The sequence below is a fragment of the Cyprinodon tularosa genome, unplaced genomic scaffold (genome assembly GCF_016077235.1).
Source record: "Cyprinodon tularosa strain WSP-4 unplaced genomic scaffold, ASM1607723v1 ctg67, whole genome shotgun sequence".
In the NCBI taxonomy this organism is placed as follows: domain Eukaryota; kingdom Metazoa; phylum Chordata; class Actinopteri; order Cyprinodontiformes; family Cyprinodontidae; genus Cyprinodon; species Cyprinodon tularosa.
Window position 1 is genome coordinate 1,937,236 of NW_024039418.1, and position 23,453 is coordinate 1,960,688.

Genomic DNA, 23,453 nt, shown 5'->3' on the forward strand with positions numbered 1-23,453 from the left:
GCAGAGAATGTGTTTTGCTTGTCGGGGTCTGGAGCCTCTCCCGGCTGACATTTTAAACAGACACCTGGCAGCCTGCAGGTCTGAACCCAGAGCCATCTCGCTTTGCCAAGAGCGAGTGCCTGATCAAGGTGGTGGTCACATTGTATTTACAGTGTTCATCTGACAGTGAAACATGCTGCATGGCCCGGCCAGCTGTTTAGGAGCAGAGGGAAGAAATAAAGCTTCCTATGGGATTAAAATACCAGCAACAGCAGGACATCTCATCTGTTTTACACTTTAAAGGGGAATTTCGTTTTTTTTTAACATTGGGCCCTTGATTTTACGTTATTACATCATGTTCTACTCACCCATATGAGTTTTGTGTCATTTGGAGCCGTTCTGAAGATATTCCGTTATATCATACACGCTCTGTTTTGTTTTTAAAAGATATAAATATAAAACGTATAATGGCAGATGTCTGGGGGACAGTGATTCTCCTACATGTTATGAATGCTGGCGTACTAAAAAGAATAAATTATGAACAGTTTAGTTTGTGCCTTCAAGTCGTTGCCCATAGGAAGACGTTACTTGGATATAACCTAACGGAATATCTTCCGAACGGCTCCAAATGACACAAAACTCATATGTGTTAGTAGAACATCATGGAATAACGTAAAATCAAGGGCCCAATGTAAAAAAAAAAAACGGCGTTCCCCTTTAAATAGTTGAAGCTACTACAGGGACATTCTTCCTATTTGATAGATCTAGACAGGTTTATTTAATATGCTTTTTACTTAATAATTTTGAGCTGTTTTTATACGACTTTATGCTAAACATTCATGAAAGCAATGTTCTTTTTTGGAACTTGCAGAATTTTAGTACCATAATGACATTTTTTATGGACACCCGGATGTATTTCTTGTGTTATGAGCTGATGGTACGGATCAGGTAGTGACAGGTCCTTTAAAAGTATAACAGGGATACCTCTATTTTTTTCCTCCAGACAAAAGAGGTGTAGCTTAGTTTTAACATTTATTTTTGATATTTATAGATCATAGATGTGCTTATGTTTCTTGTAAACTACAAAGACAGGACATGCCGGATATAAGCTGTAGAAAAGGCACTGTGTATCATCTTGGTTGGTGCGGTGAAGTCATAGGCATGTGGTCATTTTCTGAACCTTCTCTTGCTTTTTGTGACCAGACGTCACCTCACTTCCTGTCAAGTTGTGAGATGCAGGTCAGATGCCTGTTGGCAGGAGCTGTGCCTTCATATGCCTCTAACCAGCCCTAGAGTCAGCAGAAGCAGCCTGAGGACAATGGAAAGTGATGAGCATCTCAGAGCAACACTGCTCAGCTGTCAGTTGTTATTGTATGGTACGGGGTGAGTGTGTATGTGTGTTTATGTATGTGTTTTTGTGTCTGCTTGGCTCTCATTGACTTGCATTTGTTGCCACAAGAGCTGACATGGCCTGTCATGTTTGCCTGCAGAGGACTGCTCATCACATTTTCCACTTTTGTCTGTCATTGGGTGTGTTTGTGTGTGTGGACTGGTGTGTGTCCTCTGAACAATAAAATTGAACAGCTCTCTATGTCGCATGTGTTATTTAAAGGAAATGAAGGATATATTTCCAGAAAATTGGTGGGGTTTTTTTAAGTGCGAAATGTATATTTTTGTTCTGTTCTGGCCCAGAGAGATTGCCTGCCTGTGTAGCTCTGTTGCACCCTATAATGTCCTATCTTCTGCTTGCCACAACAGTGAGGGGTGCAAGCACAGGATACAATTTTAAATAGTAATAAAATAGGTCCAGTTGGATAACCTTGATGTGAAATGTTATTTTTTTAGGGTAACTTTAGACACTAAATTGAGACGGGATGTTGAGCAACCTGGCTAGGCATAAGGGAAAGCGTCAGCCTGACACCCCGACACCGAGCAATCCTTCTAACTGTCTCTCCTCTGACTATCCCTGCCTCATCAGGGAAGAAGCAAAAGGATCAAATCAGCGGGGAGTCAGTCCTACACCAGAATGTGAGCCGTTCTATTTACAGCCTCACCAAAAGAAAAAAAATAACTTGGGTTGTTTTTTTTTGTTCCACTTGCAAGCTCAGGCAAATGTCCTTCCTTCAGATGCTTTTTCTCCTATTCTGTGAGGCTAGAGTTAGTGAGGTGTCATCAAACAAGGATATAGAAATCTTTTTTTTCTCTCAGGTGTGAATGGATGCTCACGGTGACACAAACATGTAAAACTGAACAAAAGCAAATGCTTAAGTTTAGTCGGCTTTCAGAGAACCTTGGTTTACTGGAGCGACAGTCACAGCTGGGGGCTGTCTACTTCTGTTCCTCAGCCTAAGTCTGTCATCACTATAAAACAAAGTATAAAATGGCTTGATCGGTTATTTTCAATATAACGTATTAAATCTAAAAACTTTTTTCAATATTGTTTGATATAACTTGATGTCACTTTGAAATCTAAACCAATATTGACATCCTTCACAACTTTTTAGATTTTATTTTACATCTGTAATGTTTTGACAAATCTGATTTTACCTCTGGACCACATTTAATCTTATTACAATATTTTTTTAGGCAATGTTTTTTTTATTTTAGATTTTAGAGTTAAGTATTAAACCAAAACTGTGTTAGAAATAAAAATGAAAATGATCTCCAGTACATCTCTGAAAAGAGTAATGCTTCTTTTCAGGTTCATTGACACCTGTGGTAGACGAGGATTCAATATACCGTAATCGAAGGAGAATCAATTTAATTTGTCAATAATGTTTTGAAATATATTATTATTAATTTAAACCATATTGTTATTGTTTATTCTGCTCTTGGTTGTTAATCTAATATTTTGTCTTTGGTGATGATCTAGAAAACTGTGAGGTTGGAAGCCCTCCTTGCCATCACCCTTATCTATTTGTCTCGTTATCAGATTCAAACTGGACTTCTGTCCAAAGATCAAACAGTTTCCAATTGGTAATGTAACAAAATAAAAGAAAAACAAGCAAAGTACTTCAAAAGTAAAGTATTCCAAAAGTAAAACGTATTCCAAAAGTAGGAATATTTCTGTGCATAACTTTATTTTTTTGACATTATTTACTGTATTTTTGGTTCTATTTAATTAAAATTAATCAAAGTTATGGCTGAAAAGTGCTTCATAAATAAATCTTAGCAAGGCCAAGAAGATGTTTTTGAAAAAAAAAATACACCTTGAAAGGTGATAGTAATTCATAGATTAATCTTAAAACATCGTTTTTACCATGTTCAAATCTTCAGATTTTTAAACATGACATTTTTCAAAATAATAACTAATTTTAAATGAGCCATAGACACATAAATATTTTAAAATGTAGAATTTTTATTTAGAGTTTTCATCCGTTTATGGTATTGATGTGTGTGATAAAAGATGGCCGACAGCTCGTAAGGCAGGAGAAGTGGAGGACAGACGAGGAGCTGAAGGTTGTTAGAAAGACATAGAAAAGGAAGGAAGTTAGAATTGGGTCAGGAATAGACAATGAACCCAATGTGGTCCAGCAGACGGCTACAACATTAGATGTCTGTACTTCCAGGAGCTGCAGACTACATTTATCTACTGTTAGATTTGTTCTGTGGTCCAAAGGTAAATAAGATTCATCCCTGAACCTACATTTGACATGTGGATCAGAACCCAACATTTTAAAATGTCTGGGAAGTCATCGTTAGCAAACACACTAAGAGGTTCCGTAAAAATTAAAAAAAATACCCACTGGACTTGGTTTCCAAGATTTGAAGACCTTTCTCCACCTCTCCAGGAAGCTTTCTCAATTCAAATGTCTGGATCCGCAGTGAGTTTGAGACTTTATATAGACAAAGCCTTGTATCGCTTGGAAACATGCAAATGGTAACCGATGGGCGGGTCGTTTGGTTCCATTGTTAGCCTCTAATACCTAAAACCTGTCTATGATTGTTAAGAGTCGGTCGTTAAGGAGGTGTTGTTCACCGGCTGGAGCGGGTAGGTCCCTCGTTCCTCTGTGATGGGGTGGGGGGGTTTGGTGATATCTGGAAGGGATCATGTCTATGATTGAATTGTATGTTTTTGGAAGCTGGAATCTGAGTCCACCATCTCTGTTTAAAGTTGGTTTATTGTGGATATTTTTTGAATTTTTACAGAATGACTATGACCTGGATGACTGAGAACCTTCATCAGCACACTAAGAGGTCTTGTCTTAAGATCTTTGATGTTATATCTGAATAGCGGGTTAATGGATTCTCAGTGATGCCTCGCTCCTAATGCGTCTCTAATAGAGAAGCAGATTGAGTCATGCTGGTCATTAGTTTGTGTTTAGAGAGTCTTTAGGATTTCTAAAAGCAAAATAAATATTAACTATTTCAGTCAGAGAATGTCTCAGGCTTATGAAGATGCTCTTCTTTATATCTTAAATGCACAAGGGAATCTCTTCCCACAGATTCCTAATCTGATTTGGACTATTCCATTAAAAACATGATTTTTTTTTTTTTACCAAACTGGATTATTTGGGTTGTTCCATAATCAAAGATTAAAGGTGTCTTCTTGAATCTTCCCTATATTGAGCTACAGTAATCCTGCCTTTCCTTTAAGGCAGGCGTCCTCACAGCATGATGCTGCCTCAGCCATGTAGTAGAAATAATAACATGGTCAGCTTTCTTCCATTTTTTTTTCCTTCTAAGCAGAAACTTTTTTTCTTTTTTGCTGCATCTTCTATGGGATCTCAAAACAATGCAACCGTTTTACAAACAGGTTTCTGCAGTTTGACTTTACCTACTGATTTTATAAAAAGGCAGAAACTCAACCAGCTACTTTAGACAGAATAATAAATATTGTTTATCTATATATATACATTTCTTAGCATAAAAGCCGTTAATTTCTTTCTTTACTGGCTTAGGAAGATTATTGACATTTTAGATCTACCCAAGCTCTTGTTTGTCACATGGAGTTTGAAACAGAAGCTAAATCCATGCGCGCACACCAACAAAACCATGAATCATTGCTCACTGTCTGTTTCAGTGCAGCGGGGGGGAAACCTGAAGGTATCAGAGGGCAGCTCATCCTCTTCTTGATTAGGTTAGTGCCACAAAACAGCTGCCATCAGTCCTAATAGTGTAGCAGAAAATGAGCTGGTTCAGTTGACCCAAGGCTTTGCAGAGATCCTGCAATTGGAAGCTAATAAAACATGTTTCCCTCTGGAAGTCTGAAAGCTGTTCCAAAAAGCTTGTTTCAGCCACAGAGGAGCTGTTATGCAGTTGTTACATGTCAGCCAAACACTGAGAAAGGAGAGAAAAGAGCAGAAGAAGTTCCAGCCTGACTTTGATTTCTGGCATAAGTGTGACGAGCCCAACCAGCTCGCTCTCCCTGAGTCATGTACTTCCTGGAGCTGCGTTGTAGTCTTTGAGATGTGTGGGACTAATCCACTCAAGTTGTTATTGTCGGCCTTTATTTCTTCTTCCCCTTTTTGCATCAGTAAACTCGTGTCAAAAGTGTTTAGCTTTCTAGCATCTGCTGCCCTCGCTTATTTCATGTTACACTGAGCACTGCACAAACTGGGACTCTAAGAGACGAGCATGCCCTTAATAGAAACGCATCTACAGCCATTTAATGTAGGAATTAGTTTGTTATTGAAAGGCAAGGCAAGGCAAATTTATTTGTATAGCACAATTCAGTACAAAGACAATGCAAAGTGTTTTACATGATTAAAATACAGGAAGATAAAACAGAATCAAAGCAAGTAGGAAGAAAATAAATAAATAAAATAAAAAATAATGCAGTTGAACTAATAATGTTTCAGTTGAACTGTTTAACTGGAACAGTGGAAGGCAATCCTAAACAAATGTGTTTTTAGTCTTGATTTAAAGGAACTCAGGCTTTCCGCACTTTTACAGTTTTCTGGAGGTTTGTTCCAGATAAGTGGAGCATAGGAACTAAATGCTGCTTCTCCATGTTTAGTTCTGGTTCTAGGTATGCAGAGCAGGCTGGAGCCAGAAGACCTGAGTGGTCTGGAGGGTTGATCCACTGATAGCAAGTCTGTGATGTATTTAGGTGCTAAGCCATTCAGAGATTTATAGACTAACAGAAGTATTTTAAAGTCTATTCTCTGAGATACAGGGAGCCAGTGGAAGGACTTTAGAAATGGGGTGATGTGCTCTACTTTCTTGGTCTTAGTGAGGACACGGTAGGGCTGGGCGATAATTCAATAACGATATATATCGATCGATAGACGTGTGGCGCAATAGAAAAAAGAGAGTCGATAAAAGTTCGATAAAGAAAAGCAGTTTTCCTTCCTTCACATTGTAGCCTAGCATGTAGGTTTATGCTAGTCACTGCTTCCTCCCAACCAATCACAATCGCGGACCCAGGAACACCGTCACCAAGCGCCGCCCTCTCAAACCACAACACAGAGCCCATGAAGATGTCGCAGCAAGGAGAGGCGGAGGAAATTGTTCCAAAGAAGGGTTTTTGTAGTTTGCCAGTTTTGCAGTATTTCGGTCATGGCAAGTCGGACCAAAAACAAATGTGTCGGGAACCAGTGAAAACGAAGTCTGATAACACAACCAACTTCTTTTTTTTTATCATCTCAGCCGCTCACACCCGCAGGAGTACGAGCTGTGTCATTTATTTATTTGTTATATTTATTTTGGTCACTTTTCTGGTCACTTTAGTTTATTCTTTGTCAGTATTTAATAACATAACTCAGGTCTCTTAAGTTATTTTTCTTTAAAACAATTGTTATGGTTAAAAAAGTTGGTTAAATAAAGATTTAATTGGAAGTCTGTGTTTGTGTTCTTTATTAAAATTAAATCATTTAGCAATATCATAAAAAGTCCAGGCAGACCTGCACATAAAATATGGTTTCAAATCTTTTCAATAATTATCGATATTGATCAATATGCATTTTTTTTTATCAATGAGCTTTTTTTCTATATCGCCCAGCCCTAGGACACGGGCAGCAGCGTTCTGGATCAGCTGCAGCCCCTGGTTCACTTATAATATTAGATCGAGTCACTAAGGGGAAACATATTCAATAAATACACGCCACACGTTCTCCAGCACATATTTCTATTTATTATGATCATTTTCCACTTTCCTGCAAATAAAACTTTACATTAGAAAGTTAAATCAGACCAATAAAAATCTGTTGATGCAAAATATGTTGATGCCTTCTGAGGATAAATTTAACCCAATAAACGACTCACATTGAAAAGCATAATGTAACTTATAGAATATGCCTAAATAGTGGTGTGACGGGATGCATCGACCGGTTCCTGCAGGATTAACACCGACAATAAGAGCTCTGTCTGTACTGTCCCTGCAGATATGCAGATACTCCTTTGAAAAAAATAAAGAATAGCTTTATTTTATGGTAATGTATTCGCTAACACATTAGCATTTGCTTTGCCTCTGTAACTTTCACTCTATTGTTGTGGCTGAGAGGATTGTGGCGTGTGTGCAGAGGTCGTGGGTTTGTAACTTTGAGGCCACCTGCAGTGTTTAGTTCTCAATTCCTCTTTTCCAAATGAGCCTTACTTTAGACAAATGACAGATTAATCCCTCAGTGCCATTGATCGAGTGGGAGCTACAGACGGGGATGAAAGTACGGTGACCCTTAACAGCTAAAAGTTTAAACACATGATGGATCAACCCATCCGCTTAGATTATTGATTGTTTTGTCCTTCATAGATGATTAAAATCTGTTGATCCAGTGTTTGTGTAGAAGTAATGAGCGCCATAATTACACAGGTAGCTCCTTCTAAACCAAATTAGAACAGATGGTCAGAGGTTTTTTTGTTTGGTTTTCAGGGTTTGTTTGTTTTCTGGCCTTCTAAACAAATTAATCCAAACTGTAGTAGCCAGTCAAAATTACCCCACTTTCCTTGATAGGCCCTTGGCTTGTTCCCTACAATTCCCTTTAAATATCAATTTTCGCACTAAAATATTCTTTCTTTCATGATTTGTGGACGTTAAGATCTAAAGAGAAGCTTCATCTCCTGGTCCGACCCTGTAATTCAGAAAAAGGGTGAAGTCAGAGTAAAAACACAAGCAAGACGGGGTCACTGCAGTGGCTGGAAGTTGGAGGGGATTTGCACTGAAAAAACGACCTAGAAATAAGTAAAAATTTCTTAAATTAAGTGTATTTACCCTTAATTTGAGTAGGTAAATTAGACAGTTTGCCAATGGAATGAGTATTTTTACTCTTGAAACAAGATAATTAGATAACATGCACTTGAAATAAGACAATGAAATTGTGTTTTCTTATTTTAAGTGTAAATTGTCTTGTTACATTGGCAAAATCTCTCTTTTTCCTCCTCAGTCCAAGAACAAATGCACTTATTTTGAGAAAAAACGACTTATCCAGATTTAGATTTAGGCCTTAATTGGTATTAAAATGTCTTAAATCAGTCTTTCGTAGGTCTTAATTTTTAAAACTTCATAAATAGGATTATTTTTATTACGATTTATTTTTGTAATCTAAATAAAACATAAAAATTGACCTTTTTTTTATAAAAAAAAAAAAATGTCTCGCCATTATTGGTTCCGTCCCGATAGTGGAACCAATAAAAGTGTTGTTGCGGCCGGGATATTTAACTTTTTGTCTGGAAAATATGAGCAAGTGTAAATGTAACGAAAATTGTCTCCAGCCAAGAGTTTTCTCCATGGCTAAAACCAGGGAACATACATGAGGCTCAGTGGATTTTGTGCAAGAAGAGATTCAAGCTCAGAACGATGGGAATTAAGGCAGTGGAGTCGCACATGCGAAGCACGAAACACAAAGTGTCAAAATGGAGTTACCGAGAAACAGCCGGTATTTCTCAGTTTTGTTCCACCCTTGTCTCTGCAACGCCTCCACTTATCACCAAATCAAACATACTAAGAAAACCATACAAAGAAAAATAGCTGCAAAAAAGACTTAGCACTGGTTATGTTGGGGCTTTAAAACTGATTTGTTTTGTTCCCTGCTAAAACAAAGTTTGTGAATTCAGTTAAATAATTGTTCAAATATATCTGTCATTTGTGTGTTTTTAGCTTTCTTCCTGTATGGGAAGCTTTTCAAAATTTGAAACATTAGTGCAGTGGTTTATGTTAAAATAAACCTTTGGGTTAAGATGTCGGAAGCGGGTTTTTCTTGTGAATTTGGTCTTAAATTTTTATTTCAAGTGGCATTAAAAAGTCTTAAAAAGTCTTGAATTTAACTTGCCTTATGCTGTAGGAACCCTGTAGAAGATCTACAAAGATGTTCTGATTTATTATCCTTTATTTAAAAAACATCTTATTATAAATTAACACTAATTTGTTCCCTGAATGACATCTAGATATCTTTAGTGTTACAGGAGGGGGATTTATGTAGTTAAATTGGACTTATAAGGGAGAGCAGATGATCAACCTGTTAAGTAGCTGATTATTTGCAGGGTGGTCAGTTAAGGGTAATCTTATATATTCATCTTTGATGGAGGCTCCATCTGAATCCTGCCTCAGGCGTTTTCTTAATAAGCTTGTGAACTTCAAAGCAGTCAGTTTGCTTTTGCAGTACATACACGGTTTCATTTTGAATCAAAGCTTCAAACTGGGGGAGAAATCCTCTTGTTTATTCCCGTAAAGTGGCCGCAGGCGAGTCACCATGTAAAAGGATCACAGCACATGAAAATGGAGTCATGCTGTATACAGTGCTTTAACTCTTCATCATTTGCATACTACATTGGGCTAATTTGTTGCAATTCGTTTTGGGGTTGGATCAGCTTAAAAATGGCGCGTGGGAGGGACTCATCCCTTTTTTTTCCTAGTGATAAAAGTGTCGTTTTTTTCCCCACAATCTTTGGGAAACCGTAACAAAGATTTTCAGCACCAGTAGATTGCAAGAAGGAAAATCGTATTTATTTTGCAAACAGCAGAGGGAAGGCGAGGAGGCGACCTGGAGCTCGGGGAGCACAGTGGGAGTGCAGAGCAAGAGGCCAGGCAGAGAGCAGCAGGACGGGATCAGCTCCGGAGCTACAAGAGGATAAGGAATGAGAAATGATTTAACAATCCCTCTAAGGGCTAAATTAAAACGGCTTATTTAAATGCCAATCACAAACCTCTAAAGATCATTTCTTTCTTACTTTAAGAAGCCTCTCCCCACTTGGAGCCAGGAATACGCAGTAGACCTCCCAGGTGCTGATTGGAGCTACCACAGGTTTAACTGCTCAGACCTGATTGCCCGTGCTGCAGAGGGAGCAGGAAGTGACATCATGAATGTGTTCCCAATCTGTGACTCCTCCTCCCCCAACTCACTTCACACTTAAATAACTGTGAACCCCCCATGCTGCGGAACTGAGCCCCCTTGATGCCGCCGTAGGGTGTAACTACATCCTCCGTTTTTGACATGGCCTTCCCTCGCCCTTCTGGAACAGGAAGTTGTCATCGTCACGGTAGCAGTCCAAGCTCTGGCAGCAACTGCAACGAACGCTTAAGATTGTCTAGGTGACGCAAACAATCAACATTACTCATCGCCGTAGCTACCAGTTACGACACAGAGAACCGGACATCTGTGTTTTTTCTGCTGTGAGCTTCAGCGCGCCACCTACACGCATCACGCTCTGCCAAAAGATCAGGCTCATAAAAATTCCTCCCAGTAGGCTAAAAACAAATTATTTAAAATAAAAATGCATAAATCTTATTTTATATAAGAAATATGAAAATCTCTCACTCCATATATATATATATATATATATATATATATATATATATATATATATATATATATATTAGTGCTGTCAATCAATTAAATTTTTTTAATCGCGATTAATCGCATCAATGCCTGAGTTAACTCGCGATTAATCGCATTTTAATCACACATTTTTTTTCTGATTGAAAATCCTTTAAATACTCTCGATGACATACAAAAAATACATACAGGCTAGGTTTGTGCCAATGTTCTTTTTTTTAAATGAAAACAGGTCACAGATACTGATTTATGCCATAGAAACATATGGCAAGAAGATGGGGAGGCATGTAGCAAAAAATAACAAATATGTAGCCAAAAAAAAGGCCCTGAAAACAGGCTGATGTAAAAGACAGTCTTTACAGTTAATACAGTCTTTTGAACAAAGACAAGCATTTTACCCTACTGCTATAAAATGTATTACAGTTAACATTAGATGTCAATTAACCAAGGTAATAATGAACAATTTTCAATCAATACATCAAAATCAATACACCGACATCACTAGATGGAGGTAGTCTATGCTCTAGAAAGTTACTTTTCAGCCTCTTAACAAAAATGAGAACACACACACACACACGATACCGACCTGTGGCGTACACAGACGGCAATAGTGCCGTAGCAGATTCCATTTCACCTCAGTAATCTGTTTTCTCAGCGTATTTCAGGTTGCTACTAGTTACCAGACACTCAACTTGTTTGTTGGTGGTGGGGCTTAAAGAAAAGGCACTAGCGCTACCCAGTGTATGAGCGTCTTTTTTCCTTGAGGAGCTCCGCTCTCGAAGCCTATGGAAAATGCATAGACTGGGGGAAAATAGCCCCGCCTTCCCGCAGGCTTCAGCGGGATGTACTTGGAAAATTGTACCATAAAACCACATAGCGTTAATCTCACGTTAAAAAAAATTATCGCCATTAAAATGGCCTCGCGTTAACGCGATAATAACGCGATAATAACGCGATAATTTTGACAGCACTAATATATATATATATATATATATATATATATATATATATATATATATTTACTCAAGAAAAAGATACCCTTTCCCCAATCTCTCTTGTTGCCCCCTTTTCCAACCTGTCAACACTCTCCATTAAACCTTAGACCTATTTGGAAAGGCATCAATAGACAGGGATTGGGAAAAGGAAAGGATAGAGGGAATGCTAAAAATTATAATAGTAAAATTGGAATATGGGCTTTCAGTTATCACATAAATGTGCAAAAAGACAAAGTCATTTCATGGCAAGTAATTAGTACTAATACCCAATTAGAGCACTTGCTTTGTCTGCCTTGCCTTGCCTTGCCTTGCCTTCTTAAAAAGCTCTGTTGACGGGTCCACTCTGTTCGCCTCTTGTCCACCTCTGTTCATCAGAGCTTTTATCAGCTGACCAACCAGAAATGATCACAGCTGATCTGAGAGCCAGAGAGGACAGAAGCAGGTCGAACCTTTGGATCCTTTAACTGTTGGAGACAAGAGAATAAAAGAAGGCATCTTTGTACGTTCATTTATTTATTACTGAAGTCCTCCCAGTTTGAATAGCACATACCAATATTTGATTCTTATTCTGTCGACTGAATATTTAAGAATAAAACAATGCAATGGTCACATAGTTATTCCTCTAATTTCTAATCCTCTAACATTGAGTATTGCTCTCAGTCTAAGCTTAAAAAAACAATTGAAGCAACTTGACAGAGTAGCTTCAGATTAGATAACTATTATTTATTATTGTATTTTAAAGCACTGTATGCTTACATGTTTACCATGCAGGTCATTGAATATGAACATGGAGGCAGAAATAGAATAGTGAGATGGGAGTTATAGTGATTAGTGCTGCTAGTACTGCTAAGTCCTAGTGTGTATTCATAGAGGATGATGAGCCTCTGCTTAACTGTGAGAATGCCACAAGAGTGCCAATGTTTCCAAATCCACCAGGCCTCATGACAGGCAGAGGCTGAAAGTTCAAAAGGCTGAAACAGAGAAACTTTGCTGTCCCTTGTTCAGGCTTACCTGTATCTGCTGAAAATAGCTGAAGGCTACATGATAAGACTCTAGGAAGAGCTGCCAAAGCAATGTGGGATTAGCGGTCAGGCCCTTTCTATGTGCTAGTTTATGCTCCTGCACAGACACAGCAGTTTATTTCCCTTCCATCCCTGCAGCTTCTTTATCAACTCATTTAAGAGTGAAGAAATGCTGCATTTTTTAATGAACGGTGTTATTTTTAAATTATAGCAATTGTTTTTCATAAAAAAGATCATTGCAGTTTTCAGTTTAAGTTTTTGAGGGGCGTTGTTCATTGAATGCATCATCTTCAACATGTCAGATTGAAGCTGGAGGCGTGGAAGAACCGCTTGTGTGGTTTAAAAGTCAGCTGTTTGAAGCCGCTCAGGGTTTGACCTAATAAATGCTTAAGTGAAGCTTTTTGATTATGTTCTGTGTTCAATGCAAGCAAAAGGAAATTACAAGATGACTCCTTTTCCCTGGCAGCTCCTAGCTGTCTAACAGATAAGGCTGTTGCAAAGTAGATAAAAAAAATTTGTTAGATATTTGCAGTTTGATTTGGTTTGGCTGCTTACCCTGATGCCATTCTGTCTCCTGTGTTGGACTAGAGACCTGCAGGATAACTATAATAGACATACGGCAGTCAACCTGTTTTAGAGCATCAGCACTCAACAACAATACGCATCATCAAGAACTTTAAAAGGTGTTCTTTAAATCAAAATCAAACACCTTGAGCTACTTTTTATTGCTATAAAACAGTGAATGCTTTAACCTTATCTGACATGGTCTGTATTAAAGTTGACATTGTGTTTTGGTGAAATAAAAATGAAAAATATTGCATCCGCTGATAACAACATTATCACCAACTGATACTAACATTGTTAATATGTATGATGGAGTTAAATTATAATGTTGCTGAATTTACAAACAGTAATAGAAAAGTTTGCCAACATGATAAATGTCAGTTTTACTGGGCAAAAATGCGAAAAATTATACATTATACAGATTAAAATCTGTTTAGAAATGCTCTTTGGTTCTTTTAGGGGAATTATAATGAATTTTTGCCATATGGTTTATCACCATTTAAACATCTTACTGTTTTCTGTTGTTTTTTTGCTGTCTTTGAACCACGTCTTGAAAACTATGACGTGTTTTCTTGTAGGGGTTTAAATCTCCAGCTTTATATTGATGTGATCGCATATAATGCGATGTTTGCAGATAAAAATCTGTCACGGGTCATTATCCATGAAATTTGATTAGAAAGTCTGTGGGTGATATCAAGTAGCATCTTGAGAAACTTATTATTATTATTAATTAATGAAACAGTAAATAAAATAGGAGTAGCCCAGCTATTCTCATTCTGACATGGTATGGCTAAAGTTACCATATGCTAAACGGGGGATAAAGGGCAAGTGACTTTCACATTTCATTTGCCCAGAAAAATTTTTTACTTGCCCAGTATAATGTTTGATAAATACAGTTCCTAATATTCATTTTTGTATATATATCAATGAAACATGTTTGCTTTTTAAATGTTTTTTGTAATTCAGTATTTTTTAAGTTTCCAGGTTCCTGGTGTGTATATTCATGCGTCAGATAATGAATTCAACCCGGCGGGCAAATGCAATGAAATTTGTACTCTCGCAACAATAAAAACTACTTGCCCCGGGCGATCGGGCGATTGTTAACATCGAGCCCTGCTAAAGACGACGGTATGGATTGATATTTTGATTTTGCGTTGTTATAATTCAACTTTTAATCTACAGAAGAGAATTAGGACCACTGGAAAAAAAAAAAAGTTAACTGAATTTTAAATTTTATTTCAGTTTAACATGGGAAAAAAGTCAGAATTCTGACTTTTTTCTCAGAATTCTGACTTTTTTATTGTCAGAATTCAGTCAGAATTCTGAGATTAAAGTCAGAATTCTCGGAAAAAAGTGAGAATTCTGAGGAAAAAAGCTGAATTCTGAGAAAAAAGTGAGAATTCTGACTTTAATCTCAGAATTCTGACTTTTTCCCCATACTAAACTGAAATAAAATTTAAAAATCAGTTAACTTTTTTTTTTTCCCCCTGGCCCTAATCCTCTTCCGCATTAATCAGTATATCGACATGAAGCAATTTGTTGTTACACCCTTATTTCCTATTAACTAGCTTCTTCCATCCATTATTGAACACCTCAGTCATACTGAACCTTTAAGTCCTCTTCCTGTGTTATCGTAGTCGGACCAACGTGTGGAAATTGGGAGCATGAGCTCCCCGTCCCCAGTCATGGGTTGTCAAGACAAAAATTAGCCAATACCAATCAATTCTTGGAACACCTCCCATGAAATACTTAAATGGATTTCCCAGTTTATATTATCTAGAACATGAAGTAAAGCATAACTTTAGGGAGTTTTCTGCTTTAGGTGCATCCAAGGGTCTAAGCAGCAATGAAATGATATTCATGTTTATCCCAGCTGGGGTTCCGAGGGGTGCTGGTGTCTATCTTCAGCTTTCAATGGTCGAGCGGTGGGGTCCACCCTGGACAGGTCGCCAGTCTGTCACAGGGCAACTTCTGGAACAGTATGAGATAAATAACTAAAGAACTGAGGGAGTTGTAGTGTACTGGTGTCATCTTTTATCAGGTTTTCCAGCCGTGACGTGTTTGGTGAGAAAAACCCACTTTATCTCCGTCTCGCTCTATTACCCCGCCTAAACAAGTCACGGGGCAGAAGGAAAAAAGGTCCCAATTCACATGTCGTTGGGAAACAGTTCAATGGATCAAGAAATCATTTTTCTCTCCCAGACAAACTCTCCATAGGAGGGTTTTCCCTCAAAGCTCCAACATTCCCCCAAACATTAAACATTGCAGTGAGCAGAAATGACATTGCTTGAGGGCACATATACCGCCATTCAGTTGCAGTTTATTTAATGAGGCTCAGTAATAACCAATTCGAGCGGGACATCTTGCAGGATTCTGAGATTAATAGTTACACAAACTATCAGGCTCTTGTATAGAAACATTCAGGATCCATAAGCTGAAAGTGAGATGGAAGTATCTACTCTGCATAACTGATTGGATAAATATTGATTGATCAAGGACCAGCCCAAGGCAGCAGGCCAGACCTTCCCATGGTTTTGATGTAAAAGGCTCATACATGCATTTAATTCAATCAATTTTACCTCTTAGATCTATTTTCTGCTTGTTTAGTTGCTAAATGGAAAAAAATGCTTTTATTCGCATACATTTTGTTTTCAAATCCTTCTGTTTTCTGCAAACATTTTTGTATGCTTTAGCGGTGGCCTCATAGAGAGAATTATCTGCATTGCATTCATGTCTTTATTGCATTAATGGGTTTTAAAGTAAATATTTATCTGTGAATTGCAAAATAGGGATTTCCAATACATTCTAAATCTCACTATTTAAACTTTAAGAAGATATTAGCTTCTATAATTTCTGTAGAAATGACTCTTCCTGGGCTAAAAGAGTATTTTATTCTATAACCACTTTTACAGCCATATAAAAAATACAATGAATAGCTTTACAGCTATGACTCAACTTGCAAACTGCAAAGACTTCTGGGTCAAAACGCAAGGAGTGTGTCAGTATTTACAACATGTAGTAGCACCAAAATAGAAACTCTGTCATAAAGTTTTATCATGGCGGTGTACAGAAAATGAATGCTGGAGAGGCACTGCATTGTCCTGATTGTTATTGGACTCTAACGAGCTGCAGCAGAAACACAGTACTGCAGCGTCTCTGTGTGACATAAACATTGCTCTCACACCAAAATGTGCTTGCACAGCCTAAAATCTGCCATAACATTTTAATTGGTGCTCGAATCGGTGCTCTATGATTATAAAGAGGAGAAAAGCATTCCCAGCCACATTCATGTGATTTACAAAGTAGTAGTACTAAAAGTAGTAGTAGATTACTAGGCATCATAATCGTCTCAGTTTTCTGCATTTTTGCATGCATATTCCTGCATACATTCATTAACTGGTACCAGTCAAGCAATGGCTGCATATTTAAACTCAAGCCAACAGGCATTATTGCCATGGAGCATGGTGGGGGTAGCATCATGCTGTGGGAGTGCTTTACTTCAGCGAAAACAGAAAAGTTGGTCAGTAAGTGTGGAGATAAATACTTGGGAATTATGGAAGCATGGGCGGTTCTAGACAGGGGCCGACGGGGGCCAGGCCCCCTGTAGATAATGTCCTGGCCCCTGTTATGGCCCCTGTACTGAAAACATAATACTCAAAGAAATTCTAAAGATGATATTCCCTGCAACAAGCATCTGAAAGGTCCTTTGGATCTATTTCATTTTTTTCTTTACAAATTGTATTTTATTAACTATTTAAAAAAAAAATAAGGTGATGGCTTCAGTAGCATTGAGATATGATCCCAGTTTTCATCTGCTAAATGTTTTTTTCAAAACAAATTAATAACATAACTTAAATTTTTTAATGCTACGTTCACACCGGACGCAGCTGGCGCGACTGAAGCAGCGAGTTTACATGCAAAGTCAATGGTTGACGCGCGTCAAGGCGCAGCAAAAGGTCCCGCGGCGCGTTTTGAGCAGCAGGCGCAGCGCGTCGGGCGCGTTTAAGCATCTGACGCGCCGCAAACGCGCTGCTGCTCGAGATGGAAAAATTGAATTTTTGCTGCTCGACGCGCCACGTCAACCAATCAGAGAAGCTGATCTGGGAGCTGACAGGGAGAGAGACACAGCGCTGATGATCAGAGCGCTATGATCACTCCTCTTAAACAGTTTATTGACGCCTAAAGTAACTTAAAATGCAGAAATCTGCCGGCAGAATATGTTCGCTTTTATTATCCTGCTGCCTGCAGTTTGGATTATTTAGATGAAAAACACCTACCAGCTGCCGCGGTGAACCGCGAGGAGGCGACCCGGCCAGAGGCTGCTGATGAATGGATTCCTACTGTCGGCGCACCGCTGGTATGTGGGGGTCTGAGCGTCCGCGACAGAAATAGTATTGGAAGGAAGGATGGTAATCTGGATGAACAACGGCACTGATTACATCTTCAGGTGTATTTTCTCACTTAAAAACATATTAAAACTACTTTATTCCCACTGATCACAGCAAATATAGCTGCAAGGCAGAGAAAGGATAGTGAAGCTCCGCCCAACGCGCGTCAGACACACTTTTGCACCGCGCAGCCAGAGCAGCAAAGCTGCTTCAGCCGCGCGTCAGAACTAACTGGTACAAGCAGCAAAAATGAAGCAGCAGACGCGATTTTGCTGCTTTTGCTGCTTTTGCTGCGTAGCATAACAGCTGAATTTAACAGTTTTTCTTACATTCTAATTCAGGTTTTATAGAAAACTGTAATTTCAACTTAAATTAAGTCATAAATATGTAAAATTCCAAAACTCTGAATGTATATTCACCTAAAAAGACATTTAGACTTTTAATGAAACTTAATTGAATAGAAGTCTCACTTCATGCAGCTATCCTGTTTTATATTTCATGCTTTTCTGTGCCCCCATGAAAACACGCTGGCCCCCTCCTGGCCCCCCTGGTACATTTGGTCTAGAACCGCCACTGTATGGAAGGAAGAAACTGTTGAAGGGTGCAGAATGTTTGCGATTTTGGCTGAGGTTCACCTTCCAACAGAACAACAGCTCTGTCTAAAGCCCCGTTTACACTAGCCTCTGAATACCGATCCGTGCCGAGCTTGGAGCGTTAACAGTGCCGAACTCATTTCCTGACCTCCTAGTGGCGATTTTTGGTACTACTGCTCTCTAGAAGGAAACAAGCAAATCAGCATGGCGGTACCAATAACAATCAGGAAGTTTGCAGAGAGTCAGGCGAAAAAGACGGCCTTTGGTGAGCTTACTTGACCGAGTCGGCTTTTGGGAAGAAGATATGACAAAAAAAAGTCTAATCAGGGTTACAGACACAGGAAACAATGACAGGAGTTGAGGTTCATCACACTGCTAAGCAGAATCATCTCAGGAAATCATATGGCATCACATCAATTTTGGCTGTGTCCAAATATTCAAAGTTTCTGGACCGGTACTCTCGCGCCGTTAAAGTTAACATAAAACCCGATGCAGAAACGGCCCTCTTAACAAATTGGGTCGTGATGTAACAACAGTGGTCTCCTATGGCATGATGATTGCCAAAAGAAGCATATTGAAGCAGTGGAAGGCTGACAGACCACCTAATTTTGAATCTTGGATCATTTACAGGAATCCTGCACATAGAAAAAATTAGATTTGATTTAATGAACTGTCCTCAAAAATATTACAAAATTTGGAAACCCATTTTAGAACAACTGAAGCCATAAAGAACCCCTATCTCTCCCTCTTTTTTTGTTCTTCTTTACCCCATTTGTCATGAATAAAGGTGTGGACACTTTTAATTGACTGGTTGAAACTCCATAAAGTGTTGTTTTTTTTTTAACCTTCAGTATGTCTAAAGTGTAAAGGAAATCATATGGCACGGTAGGGACGCCTTTATTTTTATCACCGTCTGAAATTTCATGATTACAGAGGCTGACTGTAGGGAGATGATGCAGTCTGTTCATGCACTCTGTTATCTGAGAACTGAGCCAGAGGTTAGGTTGTCTGGCACATTCCGGTTCAGTTTTAGGTGCTATTTAGACTCAGCTGTTATCTCTATTACCTTGCTCGGACTGATCTCGGCACGGTTGCAAAAGGGTAGTGTGAATGACGCTTTAATGTTGTATAAATGTTTTAGAATAATCCAGTCAGAATCCTAACTTTAACTAGCCTCGTGAGAACCATCCTGATCTCGCAAGCTTTCAAGGTTTCACTCGCAGATCAGTCTGGAGACTCTCCGTTGAAGAAAATTTGGAGCCGTTCACCAAACGAACGTCCAATCAGCGTTGGCTTTGAGGCTGGTTGAGGTGTGACGCAATGAGAAGCGCGACAGTTCAGTCTAAAGAACATGGCGGCTTCGGCCGATGAAACTAGCGTTAGCGTGGCTATCGAGCAAGTTTTATCGGAATTACAGAGTATTTCTTCACTGAAAGAAGAGCAAAACACTGCTCTGGAGGCTTTTCTCAGAGGAAAAGATGTTTTTGCTCTTCTTCCGACTGGTTTCGGCAAGAGTAGCCTGGCTTGTGGTTGTGTTTTCGTCGTCGCTGTTAGTACGTCATATGCTTCGTTGATCTGATTGGTTTATTTGGCCCGTCTATCACCAACATAGGCCAATCAGCTAACCAGTATTTTTGCCCCTTCCCAAAATTACTTCAACGGAAGGTTTCCAGATGAATATGCGGAGCAAATCCATCTGGCGGAGTCCGGTTTAACTTTAACCCCATGGAGGTTGAACATCTTCTGTTGAATCTGCGGAGACTCAAGCTGTTATGCAAAGAAGGAAGCTCAGATCCTTGAGTCTGCTAGTAGGGAGGGTTTAGACGAGTGAAAATAGATATTTGGGAAAAGAGAGCAGAACGGATGGTGAATGTAAAAGATATTTGAGTTTCAGTTTTCACCGGTTTCGTCTGACTTAATCAGAACTTTCATGTTGAGGCATCAAGTGATCATGACAGTCCAGGCAACCGGCTGAATATATTGTCTCCATGCAGGGTGTTATTACATGTCACCTAAAATCTAATATCCCGCAAGGTGCAGCATACCGGCAGTCCATTGCAATTATGACACTGCAGGCTCTGATCATACAAGACAAACAGGATTTAATAATTGTGCAGCTCTAAGGTGGCTTTTAAAACTTCCCTTCTCACCTAACCTTTTTGCAGCAGCGTTAATTGCCCGATAATTTGGCAAATATTAACCCTCTGACATTTGGTTGTCATTTATGGTGATCCATTTCCATCATTGTTCACCCGGTGTCCGCACAGTTTAGCGCTGTGATGTTCCCTTTGAAAGACTGCACTGTGTAACACCCAACTAGGTCCAGCCTAATAAACACTATTAAGCTTTAGTTTGATTCCATCAGCCAAATTATTGCCACCACAGACCCAGGACCCTATTAGTATGCTAATAAAGGCTCTCTGCTAATGACTGATTTACAATTCAGTCCATTTTGTCCCTTCCTGCTCCGCTTGTATGCACAAATAAGTAAAATGCTCACCCAGCACATGTTCTTATTAATTATTTGTGCATATTTTTTATTGGTTGCTTATTACTGTCGGCTTATTTTAAGCCCTACTTTCTTCCTGTCTTGTCTCTGTCTACTTTGCATTCATGCGATTAATAAATCGTGTTTAATATGAAAATATGAGTCAAATTAAAGCCCAGTTACCTGGTCAGGGTTTATTTATTTCCTTCTGCCAGATACTTTTGGTCTGCTTAGAGTGGAGGTGTGAGCGTGTCGTTCTGACAGCTCAGCAACAGCAGAACCGCAGAAAGTAAGACATCTGTTTGACTTTGGTCTCTTTCTTCCTCAGTGCTCAGCGGCCTCTGCTCTAATTCCTGTCCTGAGGATGTGAAGGTGAGAAATCTTTTATGTTTCTGTAGATGACACGAAATCTAGTGCAGGGTAAAACTGTTTCAGACTAAGTCTCAAGAACTAATTTATAGACATTCTTGAAAAGTTGATGCAATGAAATGTTTTAAAGGCATACTATGCAACATTTTTCAGTTAATTAATGTGTTCCATAACGTTTTGGATGATTAAATGAGTCATTTCAGGTCGACAAAGGTTTTCTCGGCCGCCCTGGTGGTCTGTAGGGGAAATACCGTACTTGCAATTGCAGGAGCCCTCGGCCCGCACCCACAGGCTCAGAAGTCTCGTGCATCGCGAGAGTCGGTCTTGCTTTATGGCGAGAACGGCTACACCCCCCAGTAAAAGGCGTGCTCGTTGCTAGCGCAGTGGCGATATTTGTGCAGTTATCATGGCGGAACCAGCGAGAAAACAGCGAAAGCCCATGTCATCCGAGAGTCGGATAAATGTATGGGAAACTCCAACTTTGCTAACTACAATCTTTGTTATTTAGACACATGCATAACAAATAATGTATGAAAACATGCTAAATTTTCAAACTTAAAATTGGAACAAAATAGTCACTTACCGCAGTAGACATGGTGATTCGTTGCGTTCGCCTGTCTGCTAAGCTCAAAACAACCGCGCCTGGCTTGACGGAGAAACCAGGAGAACAGCTGAGCATATTTACAACAGTGCACTTTTACTTTCTCCCTCTGGGGGGAGCCTCGCTGGAAAATCAACACCGGCTGCTTAGTATACCTTTAAATCTGAATTTAAATCTTTGAATCTAAACTTTTCTCAATGCTGTCAATAATCTGCTCAAAGATGTTAAATAAAAACCATTTTATAAATGTACATTTTTTTTTTCTTCTTCAAATCTGATGATGTGAGTCACAATACATACAATAGGAATCAAATTATTTCATTTTCAATGATGTTGCATTTACATAAACCTTTTCTGCAAACATTTATTAGCAACATGGATGCTAAAGGAGCAAAATAGCCTTGATTAGCAAGCCTTACCTTTTCTAAAAGCTCCCTGCTGTATTAAGACAAGTTCCCCCTCTCCCTTACACCATTACCGGAGGGGAAGAAGAGATGCACTTAATTTTTAATTTGAATATCTCAGGATTAAAGATCTTAAGGTAAATCAGTTATTAAATTCTTCTCCTTACACCTTATGGTGCATAGCACTCTACTGGGCTACCTGTTCCAACACCTCATTCACTGTTATTAAGGAGAAGCATTTCATTTTTTACTCATCCTCTCCTTAAATATTTAGATATGACCTCAATTTAAAAAATCAACAGAAAGCAGACTGACAGGGCTGGTAATTTATGGCAAGACAGAGACATCTGTTTATTTATTCAATTCCTATTAGAATAAGAGACTTTTCAAATGATTATATCTAAATCATTTGAATGTATCAGTTTTGTGTTTGAAAACAGTTTTCAGAAATAGAAGAAAGGGAGAAAGGCAGGATATAGTTGCGTCTTAATCTGGCAGATCTAGGGAAAAAAGTTTTGTTCTGTATGGAAAAGACAGCGACATCTCTTCTGGTGTAATCGGTTCATAAAAACAGATGTTTCTTATCTTTATTTGCATTATTGGACATTAATGGAGATTTTAGAAATGATTAACAGCCTCATCGATAATCAAAGGAAGAACCTTATTGGCTTTGCAGCAAGAGCGTAGGTTTGATTTCAACTTTGGTAGGGACACTGTTGGTCTGATGTCGTTGGTCCTACGCAAAAATATGCGTGCTCGTATTTTTATGCTTGACATGAAAATCATGGTGTATATCGTTTAAAGAGAAAAGCAGCATTTCTTGCTACATTTATTCAAATTTTATAAGCACTACATTCACTAGATGCTGTTTATCAATGACTGATGTTTTACTGGCTCCGATGAATGAGAAAATAGGACTTTTTTCCACTTTGAAAAGGTTTGCATTTGAAATTACCTAAGATGGTAGGTAAATCTGTGCCTATTTAACAGAATATAGTCTAAATATATCTGCTATATGTGGATTTATACTTTTTTTTGAAAATATAGAATTGTGCAGAGGTAAAACCCACTCTTATCTTTTAAATGTTCTCTTTGTATCATTAAAACAAAGCAAAATAATAGATTCAAGGGACGCCAAATAAATGTATTGTATTTACATGAGCACTGGAAATAGAAGAGGAACTGATACTGAGCATTTAATATATTAACTTCACTCTACAAGCTCTACATCTAGGCTGTAGTTACTCTGTTTAACCCATTTCATGTATTTTATTTATGGCTGAAACAATTCATAGGATTAATCAATAATTGAAATAATGTCAACAAATTTAGTAATCGATT

General features: G+C 38.6%; 1 protein-coding gene across 1 annotated transcript in view; it reads left to right on the forward strand.

Moving 5' to 3' along the window:
* The window catches only part of itfg1 (integrin alpha FG-GAP repeat containing 1), a 282,738-nt gene that overhangs the window by 183,790 nt on the left and 75,495 nt on the right, over positions 1-23,453 (forward strand). The window contains exon 13 of the mRNA XM_038267323.1: positions 21,067-21,110. Within this exon, the coding sequence (XP_038123251.1) occupies positions 21,067-21,110 (44 nt within the window). The remainder of the gene's footprint in view (positions 1-21,066; positions 21,111-23,453) is intronic.